General features: G+C 45.0%; 1 protein-coding gene across 1 annotated transcript; it reads left to right on the plus strand.

The window, feature by feature from the left end:
* The first annotated feature begins 4,447 nt into the window (after positions 1–4,447).
* LOC129340495 (melanin-concentrating hormone receptor 1-like) lies at positions 4,448–7,007 on the plus strand. Its single transcript, XM_054995319.1, has 2 exons — positions 4,448–4,532; positions 5,753–7,007. The coding sequence occupies exons 1-2, from the start codon at positions 4,448–4,450 to the stop codon at positions 6,748–6,750; spliced, it is 1,083 nt and encodes a 360-aa protein (XP_054851294.1). The 3' UTR covers positions 6,751–7,007.
* Positions 7,008–12,119: the final 5,112 nt, after the last annotated feature.

The following is a 12,119-nucleotide window of genomic DNA, read 5'->3' on the forward strand; positions in this document are numbered from 1 at the left end:
GATAATAATAGCATACTTTGTAAACCGCTCTAAGTGGGTGTTAAGTCGTCCTGAACGGCGGTATATAAATAGAATGTTGTTTTTGTTAATATTTTAAATCTCATTCTCAGTTTCTTCTCATTCCCTACAAAATCATTTACTGTTTTCTGCTACTTCTTTAAAAAAATTTCATCTATACGGATTGGCAGCATTTTAAATAAGACATTCAGTTTTGGTAATATATTCATTTTAACAGCTGAGATTCTCCCTAACCATAAAATATTTAATTTTTCCCATTTTTGCAGATCTTCAACAATACTTGTCCAACCTTTTTGATAATTGTCTTTATATAAATTATCGTTTTGTCCTGTGACATTTATTCCCAAATACTTGAAGGTCAGTCCTATATACGATCACTGTGGCAGCAGCTCTCCAGGGTCTCAGACCAGAGATCTTTCGCTTCGCTTATTACCTGCTCTTTCTAACTGGAGATGCTGAGGATTGAACCTGGGGCTTTTTTGCATGCAAAGCAAATGTTCTGCCACAAGAACATGGCCGCCTAGTGAAACCCACATGAAGCTGCCTCACCCTGAATCAGACCACTGGTCTATCAAGGTCAGTCTTGTCTACACTGACTGGCAGGTCACATCACTTACAGCCTGGTTCTTTTAACGGGAGATGAAAGGGGTTGAATCTGGGACTTGGACCAAAGCAGGAGCTCTGTCACTAAGCCAGTGCCATTCCTACAGAGTTACTCCAAAGTCCACAGGTGTTATTGGACTTAGACTGGAGTTAACACTGCATAGGATTGCACTGCCCGAGTCTTGCAGAACAATAGTAAAGAGCTGAAATGGAAGAAGAACAGCTAGGGATGGAGATGCCCAGCCTTGTCACGGAATAGCCATGACACACAGGCCAGTTTGCATATGCTCAGGCACAACAGAAACCCAGGGAGCAAATGATACAAAGGCTGTTTTAGGCTACTGATTGAGGTATTTTGATTCCGTATGGATGATCTTTGATACTAGTTCCACAGTATAGCTCTGCCTTGGACCTTGGACTTCATATCTTCTTTGGGACACATCAATTCTGGCTGCATTTAGCTATGGCAGGGAACATTCAGATGTAATCCTCTGCAGATGATGATCCCAATGCTTAGACCTGGACCCTCCAAACCACCCCCACCCCATTTTTCTTCTGTTAACCAAGGCATGAGTAGCCCCCTTCTTACAGCATTGAAATCAATAGTGTTGACTATGATTTTGTCCATAGAATTTAATGGTCTGTAATGTTTTCATCTCACCCTTCCTCCAAGGAACACGGTGGTGGAGAGTGTCGTCAAATCATAGCTGACATGGTGACCCCAGTGGGGTTTTCATGGCAAGAGACTAACAGAGGTGACTTGCCAGTGCCTGCCTCAGCAACCCTGGTCTTCACTGGAGGTCTCCCATCTTCACTGGAGGTCTCCCACCAAGGCCAACTCTGTTTAGCTTCCAAGATCTGACAAGATCAGGTTTGCCTGGGCTTTTCAGGTCAGCACCAAGGGCCATAAGGCAGCATATATTTGTCTCTTACTGCACAACTTCCATAATAGGTTATGTTAGGCTAAGTGGAAATGAGGAATGGACTGTGCGTAGAATCCTCCATGGTTGAGTTTGACTATGTGGATCCCTGATTCCAAACTACACCATATAGGCTGCTCTTAATTGGAGATGTGTTTCCTAACAGCCTGGAATCCAAATGATGCCCCTGGGAGCTAGAAAGAGGAGCAGAAAAATACTTTGCATCCCAATTTTTCCATTTGTATTGAGACAATGACACAGCTGACTGAAGGTGAAGCACCTTGGCGTGTGAGGTCTCTCTCTGGAATGGAGACTTGCTGCAGGGAAGCTGCTTGCCTCTGTTGTGTTCTGTTAACACAACACAACAAATTTTGCAAGCACACTCTTACTTTCCCTATGTGCCGACATCCAATGGAAACCCTGCAAGCATTACTGCTGGACTGTCTACTCAGGGAAATAGGGCAGTTGGAGCAGCCTATCTCAAAATGCAGCCGTATCTACAAATGAGACCAAAAGAGAAAGGGACTCCAACTCACACTCTGACAATTTGGCTGGTTTTCAACTATTGGACTGGAAGACAATGCAAAAACAGAAACCCTGCCTGAAGCCACAGATTGAAAAAAGCAATCTCACAGAATTCTCGGTCTGCACCGATGGCTTTCTTCCTGTATCAGGGAGCTAAATTCATTGGAATTGAAATGACTTGGTAATTTTGAAGTTAGATTTATGCTGCAGCAACAGTACCACCTTATCTGTCATCTAATTTGCTCCAGTTCAAGCCCACAGAGAGCCATCATAGGCCTCTAAGCAAAGGGTTCCCTGTGGAGCCCCCTCACACCGTTCAGACATAACCCAGAAATGATATGAAATGACAATTAGTTGGCATTAATAGGCTAATAAATGGCTGTATATACACCATACATTTTTATTCCTTCTCTTATATTTATACCCCTCCCTTCCTCTAAGGCACACAGGTTCTTCCTCTCCCACCCCACCCATTTTATCCTCATACCAACAATGTGAGCTTTGCTAAAGTGACTGATAGGTCCAAGGTTGCCCAGCAAGATCTACGAGTGAGCAAGCCCTCTTTCTTGTTCATCTTACACTTACAACCACCCTCTGGGGTAGGTTAGGCTGAGATACAGTGGCCTGGCCACAGTCTCCCATTGAATTTTGTGGCTGAAAAGGCTCTGACCCTTGATTACGACCCTTCTCCAATTTACATGCACATAATCAAAGTCTTAGTAGAAGCTAGTTTTAGGGAGGTAGACACGTTGGTCTGCAGTAGAACAGCAGGATTTGAGTCCCGTGGCACCTTAGAGGCGAACATGATTTTTTAAGGGTATATCTTTTTGAGAGTTACGGCTCCCTTCTTCAGATACAAAGAAGAAGCTAGCTCTGAGATTTCAACCTAACTGTGCAAAGCATCCTCATACTCCGGGCTATCCAATGGGCAATAAAATACTACCCTCTGGTTTCACACCTGCAATCATTAATGGGTGATAGCATCCCCACTTCCAAACATCAGCATAAATTGAAAAGTGGAAGAAAATCTACTTTTTTACACCAAGAAGTGATAGAATCCCAAAGAGATAGGATGGCCAGCATCAATCCCAACTACAGGAGGGGGATACCACTGTTGAATGCAAACCATGTGCTTTTGTAAAGGTCTCTGCATGACAACAATCAGGCACATCAAAGTTCTACCTAGTCGTATCCCTCCTATGCTACTTTTCTGCTTTTGGGGAGTAGTTTACACAGGACGAAGGAGGCTGTGATCCACTGCCTAAAATCTGGTTTAAAAACCTATACCTAGTGTTCCTCTGTGTTTAAGGTGATTTCAACACACGAGAAGCTGCCTTACTAAATCAGAGCATCGGTCCACCAAGGTCAATGTGGTCTACTCAGACTGGTAGCAGCACTCCAGGGTCTCAGGGGGAAGGAGGTCTTTCACATCACCTACAGCTTGGTTTTTTTTAACTGGGGATGCCAGGAATTGAACCTGGGAACTTCTGCATGCAAAGCAGAGGCTCTTCTACTGCGTTTCAGCTCAAATATACAATATAAAAGACAGAAAAAGAGTTTTTTAAAAACCATAAAAATTATACTTTAGATTATACAGACCATAACGATTTATGGCTCAAAGGGGTCCAGTGCCCAAAGATAGACCCATAAAGTAAGCTCGTGATACTGATTCACTCTGAAGGGAGGGGGCTTTCCAAAAGACAACGACCTGAGAAAACATAAGCAGAAAAACAGCCATTTTGATGCATGGGTCCATCCAGGTTTGGAGAGATCTGGATTAAAACCCCAACTCTCCCAGATGCTTATTAAGATGATCTTGAGGCAGTCACCTCTCTCTGAGCTTAGCCTTCCTCACAGGGATGTTGTAAAGATAAAAGGAGTTGGGGCGGCTCCGTACGCCATTCCTGAGCTCCTCCAAGGAAAGGCAGAATAGTCTGTTAATGAATAAGAGTTTGAATCCCCCCCAAGCAATTTTTGACTCAGCCCTCTCATCTTAGTGGAGGCAGTCTGGGAAGAGAGAGGGTTGGCTGGATAGGAAATAGGTCTCCCACCTTGCAAGCAAAACTATTACAGGGCTCCAAGCCGAACTAGCTCCCATGCTTCAGAGGTGACACTTTCCCACCCAGCGAGCTGATGGTAGCCGTCTCCTTGCCTGTCGGCTTTGCCCTGTGGGGGTGCAGAGAGCAGATACAGCCAGAATCTTTCACAGATGCTTTCTAATAAGGCAGCCCCGCAGCTGCAACAGCGAAAGCAGCTCCTATCGGGAACACACAGAGGCAGCTCGGAGAATGGCAGCATCCTCAAAGCATCTCCCTGAACACCGTCCTTCTTTAGCATGAAACACCCGCCCGCTGTGGATAGGGCAGAGGAGAAGTTGAAGGATGGAATTCCAGATTAACCACACCCTTGGCATGAATGACTGTACCCCTAACATCTCTAAGACGGAGCAAAACTTTTCCCACAATGGTAAGTGCGCTCAACGGGGAGGCACAATTGAATGTAGAAAAAGATTGCCTATGGGCTCTGATTTCTCAGTGAGGGAGAGAATATATCAGCTATAAATGTATCTGCTATGTTTAAACAAGCTAGGGTAGTGTAGCGCACTCACTGCCTAAAGACTGTAGAGGTTCTGGGTGTAAACTCTTCCTCAGTCACCATGATGGCCCAGTGCCAGTAATCTCTCAGGCTAGCCTACCTTGCAGGGTTGCTAGGAGCTTTAGATGGAGGAAGGAAGAACCATGTACAGAGCCCTGAATTCTTTTGCGGGGCAGGGGGATGACAACAATAGAATTGAAAGTGTGACAGGCAATTGCAAGGTGGAAAGAGATTCGAGCTCCTTTCTGCACCTTTCGTTATTCTGAGTAAAGAGCTCTCTTTCCTACATAGATTTCAGGATACCTTCTATTTCAGTTCCCTTTCCGTTTCAGATATAGCTCACAGCCGCTGGAGAATTTGTGTACAATAAGTTTGCTAAAAGTACCTGTGTGTGCATTAGATGTATAGCTTGCCCTCTGGAAATGGATCAGGGACAACAGTGGAGAGTGTACAACAATGTGTGCAACAATGTGTGTGTGTGTGCACAATGTTTTGCCTTGCTTCGTATATCTTGGTGTATTTCCCTATGCACATCAAAGCATTTATACCATATGTGTGTGTCTGAAATGCATTTTTTAACATAAACCCTGTGCTATCTTCTTAGCAATGTCTCAGAGCGCCAAGGATGCAATTCGTGCTCCTTCTCTCCCCTAAGCAACTTGCACAAGTACAAGTGTCCCTGTTCCTCATTCTGGCCCCAAACCAAGAGCACGTTGATCAGGTTGACTCCTACTTGCTCTTCTCTCAAGCTCCAGGTGTACAGGCAGAAGTGCCCTCTATCCCAAGGGAGAAGGTATTAGCACTAACCTTAAGCTTGAAGGCTGCCAAAATGTTTGCCGAGGATAATGCATCCTCAGAATGAAACGAGCTTGCCAGAGCTAGGACAGGTTGTGTGGGTTTTGCTGGGTAGTATTGTTATTGCGGACTGTATCTATTTTATGCAGAGTGCACTGCTGGCCTAGCAAGGTAGTTAAGGAATTGAGCGATGAGTCAGACCATGCTGGTTTTGGTAACCTTAGATTTGCTGACATTTCAGCACACTGATTGCAGATGTCATCAACCAAATCCTGTCTTTGTTCCCTCTTTGGCAGGCGAACTTAGCCCGGTGACCTATTCTGTCTTCATCATGCCAGCCCTCTTTGGCATCATTTGCCTGCTGGGCATCATTGGGAACAGCCTGGTGATCTGCACTGTTTTTAAAAAATCCAGCCCCAGCAGTAGCGTTCCCGACATCTTCATAATCAACCTGTCGATGGTGGACCTGCTCTTCCTCCTAGGCATGCCCTTTCTGATCCACCAGCTTTTGGGCAACGGAGCCTGGCAGTTTGGGGAGACTATGTGCACCATCATTACTGCCCTGGATGCTAACAGCCAGTTCACCAGCACCTACATCTTAACCGCCATGTCCATTGACCGTTATCTGGCCACGGTGTACCCTTTCACTTCCACCCGCTTCCGGAAGCCTGCCGCAGCTATCTTGACCATCTGTGTGCTCTGGGCTCTCTCCTTCCTCAGCATCACCCCCGTATGGATGTACGCACAGCTCATTCCCTTGCCTGGCGGGATTCTGGGTTGTGGGATTCAGCTGCCGGATCCTCAGCGAGACATCTACTGGTACACACTCTACCAGTTCTTCCTGGCTTTTGCCATTCCTTTTGCTGTCATCACAGTGGCCTACAGGAGGATTCTGATCAGGATGGCCAGATCCTCACAAGCATTGACCGGGCAGAGATGCACAAGGCTCCGCACCAAGAAGGTGACCCGCATCGCCATCGCCATCTGCTTGGCATTTTTTGTGTGCTGGGCCCCCTTCCACGTGCTGCAACTTGTGCAACTGGCCATGCACCAGCCCACCCTACCGTTTTACTATGCCTACAATGTAGCTATCAGCATGGGCTATGCCAACAGTTGCCTGAACCCTTTCATTTACATCTTGCTCGGACAGAACTTCCGCAGGCGGATCGTGGTCTCTGTTCAGCCTGCGGGTTTGGGAGAGGACACCTCTCAGAACCGGCTCAAAAGCGCACGGGGAGAAGCCAGCGACTTTGGACAGCCTCTGCTGCACTTGGTCTCAGTATCAGCCAGATAGAGAAGGGGATAATGAGGCAGCTTATCATTTGTGGTCCATTTTGCTATCTAGTTTAAATCTGCACCTCCCAGAAATCCTCCCCTCCCCTTAATGTCCTCCCACAAATGTTGGCTTGAATGTTGTGAACTGGAGGACGGGGGCTGATCTTAGCCCCTCTGGCCACCTGACCTCTTGAGAATGAAGTTTTTTTAAAAAAATGGATATGAGCTTTTGGGAGTCACAGCTCACTTCTTCAGAAGAAGTGAGCTGAAGAAGTGAACTGTGACTCACAAAAGCTCATACCCTACCACAAACTGTGTGAGTCTTATAGGTACTACTAGACTCTTGCTCTTTTCTACTGCTACAGACAGACTAACACGGAGACCCATCTTGATCTAAAGAAGAATAGTAATGGTACTCTATGCCAAATTATTATCTCCAATCTGTGTGTTTAAAAAGAGAACACAAACCTATACCTGGAGCAAGTATTCTTTATGAAATACATGAATAGCAGAAAGACTCTCAGTCATCATCTGCTGTATGATACAGAAAGAACATTTCAGACGTGGCATCTCGCCAAGTCCATAAATTCTCACACTGATTTCAACCTTGCCTTCTCATTTGTACATTTGTTTGGTCCTTAAATAGCAATCGCTGCATGTGTGTAAGATTCAACTGCTTTTATTTTTTGCAGCTAAAATTGCCAGAGCTCATCTATGGAAAGATACCAGGCAAACTACAAGACAGTGGTGTTTCTTCAGTGTGGGGGAGTAAATGGATAGACAGCATGATATTAAAAAAAAAATATTGGACATGTACCATCTGTCAGTAAATTACTTAAGAGCAGGGCTTTTTTTCAGGGGGAACGTGGGGGAACGGAGTTCCGGCACCTCTTGAAAACACTCGGCAATAGTGCTTGAAAATATGATTTCAAAGAATCCCGTGTGTCTCTTCCTCATTTCCCTCTTGAGAGTTCCGCCACCTCTTTTCCCAGAAAAAAAACCCTGCTTAAGAGTACCCCTTTAAGCGTTATTAAACTCTGTTGGCAGTATTTGTATACAATGCTGTGAAATTTGATGTGTAAACCATTTACTTTTATTAAGCCTTTGGATTCTTTTCCTTTGAATATGGTGTTATATGTGATGTATTAAAGCATTATCTTGAATAAAAAGGATGATAAAAACACGTGAACTATGAATTAGTAACTTAATGCAGAACAGTCTTGTTGGAATTTTAAGTCTGGTTTGAAGCCATTTGACACATACCTTTTTCTACCTAGAGAAAAATTCTTCCTCGCTGAATATAAAAGTTTTGAGATGGGGCTCTTTTTATTTCTCTGCACGTCTGAAATTTCAGTTACATTTGAAGAAAGAAAAACAACGGATTCTCATATGGGAAATTACCAGAGCAATGATTCTGGGATAACATTCCAGCAGGGTATGATAGTTTCAGATGGGCAGCAATATAAGTCCAGTGGCACCGTGAAAGAATTTATTCCAGCAGAAGATTTTGTGAGTCAGAGCTCACTTCATCAGATCACATATAGAGTTGCCCAGGGCATTTCCCCCCAGAAAAGAGGTGGTGGAACTCAGTGGGTTGCCAGCACAGGGGGCAACTCTTGGCGGGAGGTGGTGCCCCTGGTACCACTTATGTCCATGCAAAGTGCGCACACATTCCCAGGACCAATGACGTCACTTTGGGCCAGCTGGAACAAGGGGGTAGTTTTTAAAAGTTTAAATCGCCCTTGGCAAAAATGGTCACATGGCTGGTGGCCCAGCCCCCTGATCTCCAGACAGAGGGGAGTTTAGATTGGAGTGGCGCGGACGACAATCAAAACTCCCCTCTGTCTGGAGATCAGGGCGCAGGCCATGTGCCCATTTTCAAGGGGTTCCGGAACTCCGTTTCACCGCGTTCCAGCTGAAAAAAAGCCCTGGAGTTGCCAACCTCCAGGTAGGAGCGGAAGGTCTCCTGGAATTACAGGTGATCTCCAGATTACAGATCAGTCCACCTGAAGAAAATGGCTGGTGTGGAGGGTAGACTGTATTTCATACCCTGCTAAGATTCTTTCCACCCCCAGGCTCCCCTCTCCCTAAATCTCCAGGAATTTCCTGACCCAGAGATGGCAACCCTCATCCATCATATTGGTCTACTTGTCAGGGCTTTTTTTGTTTTTGTCTTTGTCGGCTTTTGCTGCAGTGAGCAGGGCTGCCACCGCCCGCACCACCCCCATCAGGCAGCTCAGGCAGAGATCAAGGGCACATGATAATCTTGCATTTCTACCTGTTTGCTCATTTCCATGCTATGAAGTTCAGGGCAGGGTCGAATGCAAAGTTGCCACTCGCTTGCGGCAGCCAAGTCAGTAGGCATAGAGACCAACACCTCTTCCTAAGAAATTACACCTCCATTCCCCCCCCCTCCCCAACTTCTGGACCACAATGTAGCAGAAAGCTTACAGAGTATCAGCATGTGTTAATCATTTAACAAATATATTTGATGCTCTTTGTTAATCTCTTGTCAAAATAAAAATAAAACAGAAGTCCAGTGGCATTTTAGTATAAGCTTTAGCATTCCAGTATAAGCTTTGGTGAGAAGCCAGTACACTGCAGTACAGGCTTTGGGGAGGGGCCATGACTCCGCCGAGCACCTGCTTGGCATGCAGAAGGTCCCCGGTTCAATCTCTGGCATCTCCAGCTCAAAGGATCAGGTGGTAGGTGATGTGAAGGACCTCTACATAAAACACTGGAGTGCTGCTGCCCACCTGAGCCGCTAATACTGACCTTGATGGACCAATGGTCTGAGTCAGTATATGCAGGGCTTTTTTTCTGGGGAAAGAGGTGGCGGAACTCTCAAGAGGGAAATGAGGAAGAAACATACGGGATTCTTTGAAATAATATTATTTTCATGCACTATTGCCGAGTATTTTCAAGGAGTGCCGGAACTCCGTTCCACTGTGTTCCTGCTGGAAAAAAAGCCCTGAGAATAAGGCAGCTTCAACTTTGTGATCTAGAATTGCCAACTCTCAATTGGGAAATTCCTGAAGATTTTAGAGGCGGAGCCCGAAGAGGGCAGGCTTTGGGAAGAGACCTCAGCCAGGTATAATGCCAAAGGGACCACCCTCCAAAGCAGCCATTGTTTACAAAGGAACAGCTGGAGATCAGTTGAAATTCCAGGAGATCTCCAGGCTTCACCTGGAGGTTCATCATACAGAGAAACGAAAAGGCATTCTTATCCAAGTCTGAGGGAAATAACAGTTCTGAACCATATTATGTTCCTAATGGGGGAGTATCAGAATAATCCCCCACTTACTTTAATGGAAAGATTTCATTCCCTGTCATTAATGATGCATTATCTACTTTGATTATTGCCAGCTCATATTGTAACAACTAGGACAGCATTATTATTAAAGCAGTCATTTTAACTCTACAATGTCTAGTGACATCAAAGCAGGAGGGGACCATCTATTACCAAGAAGCTGGGGGAGAATTCTCACAACTGTTTTTGTTCTTACCCCATGTCTGCAAAGAGCAGCTTCTAATTGAGGCCCATTTTCGTAGGCAAGGCTTAAATTGACTTTGAATATCTAACAGACTGGTATGAGCATTTGATTGCTGTTAAACTTAGAGACTGGGGGCTCAGGGACAGAACAGCTGCTTTGCCTGCAGAAGGGCCCAGATTCAGCCCTTCGCATTTCTGTTTAAAGGATCTTTGGGACCAGGTGCTAAGACTGACTCTCCTCTACCTGAGACTGAGTTGCTGCCAGCCAGGACAGGCAATATCTTGAACTTGATGGACCAGTGCTTTGACCCTTCTTACATTCATTGGGGAGAGAGGCATTATGTTGCAAATGAGCATTCTCACCAACGTGAGGTACATATTTGCATTCTCTTAACCCAAATGATGTGATTTAAGCCTTGTATATGGAAATACTCATATGTTCAGCCACCGGGGCATTGCAGACAATCTCTCTCTTTGTGGTAAACCACAGAGGCAGGGATCTTTCAGCACAGGATGTGTTGGTGGCATATCCATGGTTAGTAGAGATGGGCACGAACCGGAAAAAAATGAACTGTGTGGTTCATGGTTCATCGCATTTCACAAACCACGAACCACAAACTTTCATGAACCTGCCCCGGTTCATGAACTGGTTCATTTGGTTCGTGAAAACATCACATCTGGGTCAGCAAATCATCGGTTCCGGGTCAGCAGAAGGTCACTTCTGGGCCAGCAGAAGGTCTGCAGAAAGTCCATCCCGTTACCTAGGAAACTGATTGATTGGCACTAGACTGTCCGCAGTGACAAACCAAAAAACAAATCAAATGAACCAGCCTAAAGTTCATAGCGGTTCATTAGAAATGGGCTCTGACAAACCGGCAGTTCGCAAACCACGAACCAGCCTGATTCGTGCCAAATTGTGGTTCGTATTTTGGTTTATGCCCATCTCTAATGGTTAGTAACAACACCTTTAAATAAGCTGCTTTCATATAAGATCGTGAAACAGTGGGGGCATTTTCACCCATGTTGTTTAACCTGATCTTCGCACATCTTTGCATGTCTGAATCAAATGTACATTTGATTTAAAATGTCTCTCTTTGGGCCTTTTGATAGTATATTGCAGTCCAATTATTAAGCAAACTTCATCTGACGAAGAGAACTGTGATTCTCGAAAGCTTATGCTACAGTAAAGTTGGTTAGTCTTAAAGGTGCTACTGGACTCTTTTCTATTTTGCTACTACAGACTAACATTGCTACCTCCTCTGGATCTATTCAACACACCCCGCACTCATGTTTGTACAAGACCCCCTTTTCCAATCAAGCTCAACCAGCAAGCTGATATAAAACTCAACAATTCTAGGTGACTCCTCCCACATAAATGGACTGGCATCATTTATCAGCCATTGAAACATGATGGCTGTTAAAGAATTTTGGCACAGTTCACCTATGTTCCAAGGCTATCAAGAACAGTCTTGCTGGCATATCCTTATCCCCTTTTCCTGTTGTTACCTTTGCAGAATGGCTTGTTAAAACGTGGCTCATCCAAGTGTTTCAGGGCTTAGCTCACTTCCCAAGGTCTGAGTTAAGTCTGAGTAGATAACAGATGCATCTTGTGTCCCTTGTGGGTGCAGATAAACACATGCACATTAACATTAAAACAGTTTTACATCTCAGCCACTGCAGCTGAGGATGTCTGTTTCGAACTACTCATAATCTTCATGTTCAGCACGAGTATCTTTAGCCAAAAGAACAAACAAATTTTTGGCTTTCAGATCAGTGGGATACCAGTTACTAGAGTAGATAGAGTACCTTGGCTGCTCCCTGTCAGTATGCCAGTCCCAATATTATACTGCCTGCAGTGAGTTCCGAAATCTGGTTTTCAGTCTGGTTCCTTGACA

This window comes from Eublepharis macularius, chromosome 12 (assembly GCF_028583425.1).
Source record: "Eublepharis macularius isolate TG4126 chromosome 12, MPM_Emac_v1.0, whole genome shotgun sequence".
Classification (NCBI taxonomy): Eukaryota; Metazoa; Chordata; class Lepidosauria; order Squamata; family Eublepharidae; genus Eublepharis; species Eublepharis macularius.